The sequence below is a fragment of the Sitophilus oryzae genome, unplaced genomic scaffold (genome assembly GCF_002938485.1).
Source record: "Sitophilus oryzae breed Bouriz unplaced genomic scaffold, Soryzae_2.0 scaffold_1494_pilon_pilon, whole genome shotgun sequence".
NCBI classification, from domain to species: Eukaryota; Metazoa; Arthropoda; class Insecta; order Coleoptera; family Curculionidae; genus Sitophilus; species Sitophilus oryzae.
In genome coordinates, this window is record NW_022146163.1 from 3,515,761 (window position 1) to 3,527,827 (window position 12,067).

General features: G+C 31.1%; 1 protein-coding gene across 9 annotated transcripts in view; it reads right to left on the minus strand.

Moving 5' to 3' along the window:
• Positions 1-12,067, minus strand: part of LOC115877511 (patronin) — a 210,518-nt gene that overhangs the window by 76,405 nt on the left and 122,046 nt on the right. For 7 of the 9 annotated variants that reach the window (XM_030893722.1, XM_030893719.1, XM_030893721.1 and 4 more), the window contains one exon: positions 4,622-4,747. The exons of 1 other annotated variant lie outside the window; for it this stretch is intronic. In XM_030893722.1, coding sequence (XP_030749582.1) covers positions 4,622-4,747 — 126 coding nt within the window. The remainder of the gene's footprint in view (positions 1-4,621; positions 4,748-12,067) is intronic. One more of the 9 variants, XM_030893715.1, reaches the window with a different exon arrangement.

The following is a 12,067-nucleotide window of genomic DNA, read 5'->3' on the forward strand; positions in this document are numbered from 1 at the left end:
TGACACTTAATGTCAAAGGAAGCTAGGTAAAATCAAGAAAAAAATTCGTTTTCAAACTCAATCTTAAATAACTTAAAAACGATTTATTTTAGGTATAGGAACATCTATAGTTAAAAAGTAACGAATTGAAAAACCGTTTCGTTAGTGAAATAAAAAAAGTGGGTTCCCATTTGAAAAAAATGATTTATGATAATTTTTTAATCATTTAATTCCATGACAGCTACCGCCATTATTATATGACATTTGAACAATTTAATTTTTGAAATAGATAGCCACATGTCTTCTCTTTATGTCACAGTGACTGTGGTAATCACTAAATTTGACTTTTAGGCTATACAAATTTTTTTGACAGGTAGTTTTTTTCGTTCAAAAATTTTCAAACATTCTTTTCTCAAAAACGGTTAATGTTAGATATAAAGTGTTTACATCAATATTCATAGAATTTTACAAAGAATTTAAGTATGTAATAAAAAATGGGGGCACCCATTTAAAATAAGAAAGTTGCTGTCAACTTCCGGTATTTCCGGAAGTGCCGCCATATTGAAAATATTATTAATCGATAGATCTCGTTGTAAAACAATGATGTGCAAAAAATCTCCGATCTAGATATTGTGGTTCTCTAGAAACTTCTAATGCACGCTCAGCCTGGGACACCCTGTATACAATGTCACACAAATCCACACATAAGTTTCCCCAGTTGACTTTGTGTGTGATACTGTAACTAAATTGCTAAAATCTAAACTAAATTTACTTTAAAGTTTAAAATCTCCTTAAAAATTAAAGGCCCTGCTACATAATAATTGCACAAAAGCAGATTATTTCCCCAAAAACGTTATTTACTTATTTAACTTAAATAGTTTTCTACGAAGACCGGACCCATTAACTGACTAACTTAGCTACCTAGACCTTTTTGCCGTAAATTTTGTTTAGTTTAATTAACTACGTGATCTCTCCTAGACAAATAAAATCCCCAAAATACAATTCTACTTCCAACCTCCTAATCCCAAAAAAATAAGTTTAGGTATGTAAGGTCGATATCCTAGATAATTCGACAACCCTTACCTATACAAAACGAAGGTAGCCAAAATATACACACCGATTGTAAACAAAAAAAAGTGGGTTACGACGTAACTTCGAATATACATACGTCAGTTTTAAGCTGTCAAAATACAAGTTGACGACACCACAGCTGTTTATTTACAAGCTATTGCCTTGAAATGTTTGCTTTGTTTTTAAGTTCCATCTTATCTGTTTTTTTACATCTATTTAAATATTTGAGCTTGGATGCTGTAACACTATATATTTATCAAAGTAAGGCAAACATTTTCTGCGATTGAAGGTAAGAAATGTAAAATCTGCATAATTTGTGAAATTTACAACAAAATCAAAAACATAACCTTTCACAAATTTCTATTCTGGACAGACACAGAGACTTTTATTCTGTAATATACCCTAAAAATATATTTTTACTTACTTTTTATATATCAATATTTATTAAATGAGCTTAGATGTCGCCAAGATAAAATTAGTTACCATCATTTGTTAGTACTATGTCCTACATACATATAATTATGTATAAATTTCCATCATTAGATGTCTCAATACACCTAACTGTTTTCAATGAACTAGGTAATCAATATATTGTATTTTGTTCCGGTATTCTAAATAATAATATTATCCTACACCATTAACAAGAATATACTGTTTGATAAAAAAAACCGGAGTAATAGTAGGCTTGAAAATGATGATCGTTATTTTTTACAATGAAAATTATATGAGAAATGCTATCGATCGTCATTTTCAAAGCTGCTTTTTTTTCGTATCATGCGGTATTTTAATCGGAGTTTAATAGGTTCCACTTTGCTTTTATATTACATTTTTCTGTTTATGTCAACTGAGAGTCAAGTAGTATCGTACATGTCTAAACCCTTTTTATGTTTACAATATATGTGCACATATGCCCCAGCCATTTATAATTATCAATATGTATATGCACCTAGAAAAGCCCAACAGAAAATGTTTAAGCGGGCTCCATACTATGCGTCCAAAGTTAGTTCGAATGTTTAGTTAGATTTAGTTTAACTATTGTATATTTTTGAGCTTCCCGTCAGTACCTCGCGAGTTCCCCACCTGCTAGTCGTACAACAATAGTGTTCATCAGCCGATCAGCGTAGCGAACCAGCCGAACCAATTCAACTTAACTAAACAAACAGTTAAACTAACAGTTAAGATACAACTTAACTTCAAGGTACACTTCAATAGTGCACCAATACTACCGATTTCGTGGGCGTATAATTTTGGAGCCCAACGTGGGGCCTCTTAATATTTTTGTTGAGACTGCACTTTGAAGGTTGCTTTGGTGTTAAATATTTTGACTAGTATTAAGTATTCTCCAACAAAATTTTAGTAACGTTCAATATCTCTGAAACTTTAAATACTTTTTATCGTATTTTGCCCATCTAATTTTCTTTGATATCTATTATTCTGGCTGTGGCAGTAGTTTTTAGTATTTAATATAACTCTATATTAAAAATTATCCTTTTAATTATTTGAATATGATAGGAAATCAAGAAATTCAATCAGGAAAGTATACAGAGATATATAGATGGTGATGCTGTGGATACTTATACTTACTTTTGGTAGGTATTAATATATATTTTTTTTATTAATCACTCTAAAATATTTTTAGACATTTACTCATATTCCTATACTAAACAGGACGCATATATTACAATAATACTACACAATAGTAAAACGCTTGGATGATTCCGAGCTATTCACGTATGTTAACAGGGCCTTTAAGAACGTCTAACATATTACTAGTGAACAAACTTCATTAATCACTCCATACCTTACCCATGCGGTGACTAAACTATTTGATGGTTCAGTGGTAAAACAAGGCAAAAAGACTGATTGATATTCTAAATCGTTCGAAACGCATCGTCGGTTTATTTAATACACAGTTTCTGCATTCTCGAAATATGCATCTTTTACAGAATCTCTCTGGAAAATTATTATATTTGATCTGTGGTAGATTTTCGGACACAGATCCAGTAATCTGAGGATAACTACTAACCAATTTAATTCATAATAAATAAATTAATTAAATATAAATCTTTAAGTGGATATACTGGATTACTAGTTTATAGATATACCGATTTGGTTATCGAAACTGTGCGGCCTGTATTTTAACGTGTGTGATGTAGACAGCTTAATGGAAAATAAAATGTATTAAAAAGAAATAAAAATTGGGTCCATACATTTCATTCAACAAACCGCCCAAGTAGGCGTTTACGAAAAATCTTGCATCTAGAGTTAGAACTTTATTTTTCTCTATTAGTTACTCATTTTACTACAGCCGTAATAGATTGTATTTAGCTTAGATATATTATCTTCATTTCAGTAGTATACATGAACGTTTTTAAAATAGCTTATATTTTTCAAACATTTTCTTACAAACGTAAAAAATCGGCAACACTGTATGCCGCTTTTTATTTTGTCTCTGTGTCTGTCAACAAGTCATTTATATTATTCTCCGACACACGCATTAAAATCCAGAACACATAGTTTCGATGACCAGCAAGGTATAACTAGTATATAGCACCAACTAAATGGAGGTGTAAACGAAAAAATAGGTTTGAGCAAATTTTTGTAGTTTAGCTTGCGTAAATTATCTGAGAGCCTAAACGGCCCTCTATGTAATTGTTTGGATGTAGTCTGTCGAAATCATCCTTTGTGGTTGAAGAAACCTTACTGGTTTTAGCTGTTGATTTTTAAGTCTCTTAACTTATCGTCCCATTGCTGCCAAAAGTCATTAACTTACTTTTTATCACTTCCGAGAAAAATGCGTCTAAAGATGAATTGCATTGCATAAAGATGTTATAGTTAGTAACTATTCGGCATTAAAATAAAAAATAAATAGCCAGAAATCGTAGTTAATGACTTTTGCAATCGATTTTCCGCTTCAAAACATAGTTAGTGATTGAATTTGGTTGTTCGGAAAAATGTTAGTTAGTGACTTTTGGCAGCAATAGGACGTTATGTTCTTTTTGTTGTACTTAGTTCTGCTTTTATAGGAATAATTATTAGTTTTTACGATTATATACACACAGGGTCAGTCTTAAATAAGTGCAAATATTTTAAGGGGTAGGGTATTTCGAATTTCGACTCCCAAAACGCGATGAGTTTAAAGCGAGAGAATTTGGAATTTTTTGAAAAATGTTTTGGAAATTTTTTTAGTTTTTAGTTGAAAATCATAATTTCTTGATAATATGACAACATAGATAGTAGATTAAATTTACAAGAAAGAAAACCCAGAAAAAATGCAGTGGTTCTCAAAATTTAAACTAAAAATCATTTTTTTTGTAAATGTTCAAAGTAAAATAACTCAGTTATTTTAAACTTAGAAGAGAAAATAAAAAAATATTTGCACTTATTTAAGACTCACCCTGTATGTATAGGATGTACTATAGTAAAAAACTACATGTCCATATCAATACTTCATGAGACACTGAGAGTCTACCTTTTCACAATTTTAAGTAAATTAGTATGATAAATGAACAATGTTTCGAGAATGCGAAGCCTGTATATATCTATAATTTTCACGACGGCTTTTCTTTACCTTGAAAAGCTACAGGGCTAGCGGGATCATCTAAGCCGCTGCGCAGATCCGGTATGGGCGTAACCACCGGTTGCAGCAAATTGCGTTTGTGCACGACACCGTGAGCGTTGCGCGCAGGAAAACCTTCTGCGCATACACCAAAATTAATATACTCTTACCTAATTTACTGTTGTCTTTAATAATAATTATTTATAATAAAGTGTCTAAATGGTCTATAATTATTTTTATAAAATTAAAGATCTTTCCATTATGAGGTGTCATTTTTAATTTTATTAAACATATACTTAATAATGTGATAGTAACAATGTGATAGTAATAACCTGATAGTTCCAAGAACAAGTAAGTATTGTGTCATGCAAGAAGAAGTTCTGCATCATATTCTATTTTATGAACAAGAACACAAATATTTATCTTCGGCACCGCAATATTTAGTTGCTTATTGGTATACACTTTACCAATGACAGTAGTTCCACAGATCGTATGACCAAAATTAAAAAAATTACATGTCACAAACATGTCGGTGGCAAAAATTTGGTGGCTTAAGATTTAGTGGCAAAATAATATTGAACAATTTTTTTTAATTCCTTAGTTCAGTCATTGGAGATCAAAAAAAGAGGCCTGCTTGAAAAAAAGTCCGGAAGTTTTGAAACTTTGCAGGTTTATAGGTTTTGGGGTCCCAAACTAAAATCCATAAAATGCACATTTCCAGACTTGCCGCCGCGGCCGCCATCTTGCCAAGGTGGCACCCAAAATCGGTATTTTGTAAATATCTCGAAAACTATGCGTTTTTAGCAAAAATTTAAAGAGAGCAAAATTAAAGAGAATAAAATTTCCTATAAAAAAAGGTTATATGAAAATTTTCGCTAGTCAACCCTTTAGGCACAAAATCCCTGTAAATTTTACAATTTTGCGTAAAGTATGATATACATACTATAGTCGATTTTCCGAAATCAAATGTCGATTAGTGTTCCCTAAAACTAGTTTTAGTTTAGTTTCTTCAATTTTGTCATGAAACAGTGGCTTATCATTAATTCGCTCATTGATTTATGAGCTCATTAACTTCCGGACTTTTTTCCAAGCAAAAATCCCCAATGACTGAACTATTAGTTGTTATATTGTTCTTTAACAAAAAATATTAATGTTAATATTAATACATTGGTTCTGGTTACTATAATAGAAGCCAATATTCCCAATATCTCTTATTTTTTGGATAAACGAATTACAATTTTGAAGTGTTCTATTAATTATGTATTTTCAGCCCTTTTAACTTAGAATTTATTCACATAGTAGCTATTAAGGTATTTATAAGGTAAGCCCTTGGGCTACTTAAGGTTGGATAGCCCTGAACTGGATATTAATCGATTAAGGAATTAAATTACAATGCAGACCATTTTTTTAATTTTCTAAAATTAACAAGTTCAGTTCTGAGGAGCTATAACTTTTTTTTCAAAATAAAAACCTTGTCAAAAGAAAGGAATAAATATTTATCGAGCGACAAATATAAAGATGTAAAAATTATAATGATAACATAAACTCTGTATTAATTTTTAAGAGAAAGTAATAAAAAATAATGGATATAATCAATTTTGTTTCTCTGTCTCATCATAGAAGGCTGTTTGTCCTTTTATTACTTTGTTCATAGCTCTAATCAGACAAATTGAGGTCAATTCTAGAAAATTACAGCAATTACACAGTTTCATTTGTGATGAATTCATAATACTCGTAATATTCCATACAGACAATTTTTTTTCATTATATATAAAATCACAAATAAAAAATTACTTCTATTCTCTTTATAAATTAATTGGTGTTGGGTATATTCATAAAATATCTATCTTAACTAAAATGGTATGGTGAAGTTCAAAGTAATTTCTCATAGTAGAATTTTTATAAAAATGATTTTTCTAATAAGGCTTGTTCAGTTTCATATGGTAAGGTACTACATAAGTTTCATTACTATTTATAGATATTTGTGCCGGATGAAAACATGAGTAAAAACATCCTCTGTTAGTGCAGAATCAGACAGATAATAAGAAATACAAAGAGAAATATACAGCACGTGTCAAAATATTGTCGTTTGTGGCATGTCATACTATATTTTCTTTTCGTTACGGAGCACGGTGAACAAATTCCACATTGCCATTTTTCAATAACTAAATAACCATATAAAATAACAAACTACTAAATTTTATATATAGATAAATTTAGATACCAATCATTTGATACCTGAAAATACTGAGAAAAAAAATGCCGCCGGGAGGCACGTATAGCCGCCCATACTAAAATATGTTAATAAAAGTTGGTAGACAGTTTTAGTTTCAAAGTAAAGGAATTTTTCCAATTTTGGTCCGCGGTTATTTCCTCTATCCGCCACTTGGGGTCGCGTCCGATGGGAGTTTGGAGTTCTCCACACAGATTTTCTCAAAAACGGACTACGGGAACACATATCTCAAAAACTGCGACTCTGAAGGAGGGTCCACATTTAGTAACATGTTATATAACATTGCTATTTAACAAACTACATGTAACATGTTAAAAAACCGGGAGTCGTCCACATTATAGTTTTCGTAGTCATGAATCGTTTTGGCGACAAAGAGGTTCAGCTCGCAGCAGCGGCGTGCGTAATTATTTTTGAACAAAGAGAAAGAAAGTCGAGAAAAAAAGCGGTTTTGAGTCCGCCATTGCCTACCAGCAAGATCTAGATACAGTTGAACTCAAATAGCTTATCTTTTCAATATTTGCCTCGGCTGTTTCTCGTGGTGTGTTTCTGTCTTTTAAAAACATTAATAACTTAAAAGCAAAAGCAAACCATTTTGAATTATCCACTTCATCTAAACCATGCAGTACCTGATTTGCATATATTTTGTACCCTCTGGAACTGGCCTATTAGATAACGCATTTTTTTCTCAACTTTTTCTCTTTCCAAATACATACTATGAAATGAAGATCCCTGTCATTTTATATGGGGAATGTCATCGATCGTCATGTCCAAGCCAACTGGACGGGAGGCCGACGCGAAGGGACGCAGTTTTTTTTCGATCATACGGTATTATTGACCAGTAAATAAACAAACCAATATCAGCTCACCACACTAAGATTCTGTCGCGCACGTCACTGAAAATATGAGCGGCTAAACTAGAAATTTAGCAAGTGTGGACGCGTTGTTTCATGTTACAATAGCAATGTTGCACAACATCTTTTGATCTTTACCGACTACAAATGGATAACATCTAGCAAGTTATATAGCATCGAAATTTGCTAAATATAACTAAAAAATATGTAACATGTTATATAACTTTGCTATATAGCAGTGTTATATAGCAAGTGTGGACCGTCCTTGACTGATTTTGATGTTATTACAAATTTTGTTGCAAATATTATTCCTAATCTTAAATTGAAAACCGCGTTTCGCTAGCTACTGTAATTTTGGAGTAACGATTTTTTAAAATGTTTAACCCCCTCCAATACCCCACCCCCACCAAAAACTAATGGCCAGATTCTCGGGTGCCACAGTATTTTTGTGCCAAATTTAGAACTGATTTATCACTATACCCATGGAATATTGACATTTCAGATTTTTTTATAACACCATAAATGTACAAAATGTACAGGTGGTAAATATTGCAAACCCACTGGCATACAAAAAAAATCGTTGTAAAAGAGTATACCAATTAAATATACCACCATTATTTCCGACCAAAAACATAAAAAATTAGTTAATTACATGCTATTAAATTGTTTTAATTAATAAAGTATTCTAAATAAATGTGGATTTGACTCAGAAATCAATATAATAATAAGTTATGAAAATGAAAGTCTCTGTTTTTACAAATAAGCATCCGTCAAAAAATTAAATAAAATTTATAAGGTGTTACTTTTTAACACACTGTCTAATACACATGCAACAAAATTCAGTTTTTTAGTATTTGGAGCAATTATTATTAATCAACGTAAACAGTCAATTATAGAATACTGGGATATATTACTTGGTCCTCTTTAACAAAAAAATATTTAAACAGTTTTTTTTATTTTTTAATTAAATAATCGAACTTTATTGACAATATTAGTATCTTCACCCCTTGAAAATTTGTTACATCTTTAAAAATTTGTTACATCTTTAAAAATAATTTAAAATGTCAATATTCCATGGATAGGATGATGTCTAAATTATAAGAAAATGCATTTTCTACAAAAACTTGAAGAGATGGGTAAAAATGGTATAATACAATTTGATAGACAATTACATTGTGTATCTGATTCACGAAAAATATATAGGGTGTTTCATTTAAATTAAAGAAGTTATTGCCGTTTAAAGCTAGTAATTATTTAACATAAATTTTTGGACACTGTATAATTATCATTATATATATATATATATATATATATATATATATATATATATATATATATATATATATATATATATATATATATATATATATATATATATATATATATATTCTCAGATCAATTCTTTTGTAGATGATCATTCCAATACAGGAAAAAATTAACCACCCTTTCTAAACCATGAACCACACATATTTTTCTAAACAAAATGTGACATCGAATTTGACAATGACAAAATCATATTTTTGCTAGTATTTTAATTGTAGCTTTCTCTGGACCGTATTATAAATGTTTAGTAATCTCACGGTAGATTTTTGCAAATAACAATTAGATGCTTATTCCAAATAAAACGAAATTCTAGACGAAAGCACAACTTTGACGCCTCTTTAAAAAGTCTAATACAATTTTTGCAAAAAATCATCTGGGGAGATAACATATGACCTTTTCAAAATTTACATGGAATTTCCTATGTCCCATTTTCTGATGCACCACACGGTGTACAATTAATAATTTAATGCATACTGATTTAAAATATTAAACTAATTCGATCAATAACAATCTTAAACTTATTCAAGCGAATAAGCTTAAATCCTTGCAACACTGTATTTGATACATACAGATATTGAGTCTCAAAAGTGGCGCACCCCTATAACTTTTTTCTTTTTTCAGATAAAAAAACGCGATTTGGTATGTTAATATATGACATAAATTAGGATTGATTGACGTATTTAATTGTGTTTGGTCACTTCCTGTTTTACCAGAAATAACTACAACTTTTGATTTTTAAATGACGTCTTCGGTATTTTTTTACTTTATTCGATAGAAAATGACACTCTGAATAGAATGACTTATCATATGTCAACTTTTGACATTTTCGCATATGGTTTATTTGAAATTGTAACATGCGGTTCATAACGACAATTTGACTCGAAATACCAAGTGTGTGGCACAAAATTATTCGTAAAAAATGTTTTTTTTTCAAATATGCTAATGATCCACCCTTGTTACATTTGAAAAAATTGAGATATGATTAAAAAAAAATAAAAAAATTAAATAATAGAAATTTAAAATTGAATTTTGTTGTAAGCGAAAATGTCAAAAGTTGACATATGGTATGCCATTCTATTCAGAGCGCCATATTCCATCGCATAAAGTAAAAATATACCGAGGGTGCCATTTAAAAATCAAAAGTTGTAGTCATTTCCGGTGAAACAGGAAGTGGCCGAAAACAATTGAATACGTCATGTCATATACTAACATACCAAATATCGTTTTTTTTTAATATGAAAAAATAAAAAAGTTATAGGGGGTGAGCCACTTTGGAGACGCACCCGGTATTTTTCGCATATTGCATTGTAAAATACGAACACATCATACGTGTTCATTAAGTTGTCCATAAAAATTACAATAGACAAACTCACCAAGACTTATTTAACGATGCAAATGCACACTAAAACACGCATTCCCAACACTTCGGTATTTAATTAACAAGTTGTTAAGTCGATTCGACACACTTTAATCAGACGTTCAAGATCCACCGTGGTACTTCTGTACAGCCGCATTTTAACAACTGTACCATCATTGTTAGGAACGACCGCCGGCAATATTCGTTCACTCTTTTCAATCCAATTCGCACGAAGAAATCAAATTAGCAATTCATTTAATCGTTTTCGCATTTCTCATTAAGCTAATGGGTCATCAACCACGTAGAAGATCAGGGTTGAGTTCGTAGTAAGCTAGGAATTCATTACATACAGTTCGTTCATAAAATTTGGGCACTTAGTTTTAGGCTTCTCCCGTTTTTTTTCTTTTGATAAATACTAACAAAGTAGTATAACTAAAAACTAATAAAGTAGTTAAAATTGAAGTATACCGGGTGTTTCTCAAAAGTAGCTCAACCCTACAACTTTTTTACTTTTTCAGATAAAAAAAGAGATTTGGTATAAGCGATACCAATTAAATTTTTAGTTACGTAATCGGGAGTCCGATTTTTAAATTCATTGTTGCCAACCATGGACATATTCGGCGCCGGGCTGACTAACTGGAATTTAAATTTCTCGCTGGGGATTCAGGTGGTAGCTCTGCTCTAAAAAATGCCAAGTTGCCACATTTATTTATTTATTTCCTGACATTGTCATTCGTTTTTACACATTATTTAGTTTTGTATTACGAGTTTTTGGTTTAAATAAATAATGTTGTGATACTTTAAGCCTACAAATGTTTACTAGCAGAATTTACAGTCGAACACTGTTCTTTTTAGAACCTCTTTTAGTGCGAAGTGTACAAGATAGCTTAATAGCCGTTGCAAAAAACTCATCGCAACCTTATTAGAATATTTTGAACGGGGAAGCGGTAGTAATGGTCCTTTATATCCCTTAAATACTGTTAGGGACGTTTTTACTGTGCTATAGACGAGATACTGTGACTGACGAGGAGTTTTGTTGATGTAAATAATAACTGTTTATATATTTAATAAAATTATATAAGGATTCTATTCTTGCCCACTTAACTGCTAATATAGATATTTAATTCTACGCTGTGTTTGTCATAATGTGGATCAACCTGCTCTCATTACCGGTTTCGGAGCCCTACTCCATCACCAAGTGAGCTTGGGCAGATCCACAAAATGACAACCACAGTGCAGAATAGTTAATTCCGACTTGTCGGAAAGTATCGGTTAGATATTAAGTCCCGAACGGGAGATAGCGGCCTGCGTGCAATGGTAGTACTTTCGTACCACCGAGGCGCAACTATCGATAGTAAAAGGATGGTAAAAGGGTTTTTTCAGGCAAGCCAAATTATAACATAGAAAACAAATTTCTTGCGAAAATTTTTTTTTCTTGAAATCGAAGACGAAATCTATTTTTCCAAGACTCCTTGATTAAAAATTAATGTTTTTTGATTGAAATTAAAATTTAAAATACATTTTTGTTAAGCGAGAATGTCAAAAGTCAAACATACGATATGTCGTTCTATTCGGAATGTCATTTTCTCTCGAATAAAGTAAAAAAATATCGAGAGTGCCATTTAAAAATTAAAAGTTGTAGTAATTTCCGGTGAAACAGAAAGTCACCGATAACTGAATACGTCAATCAATCC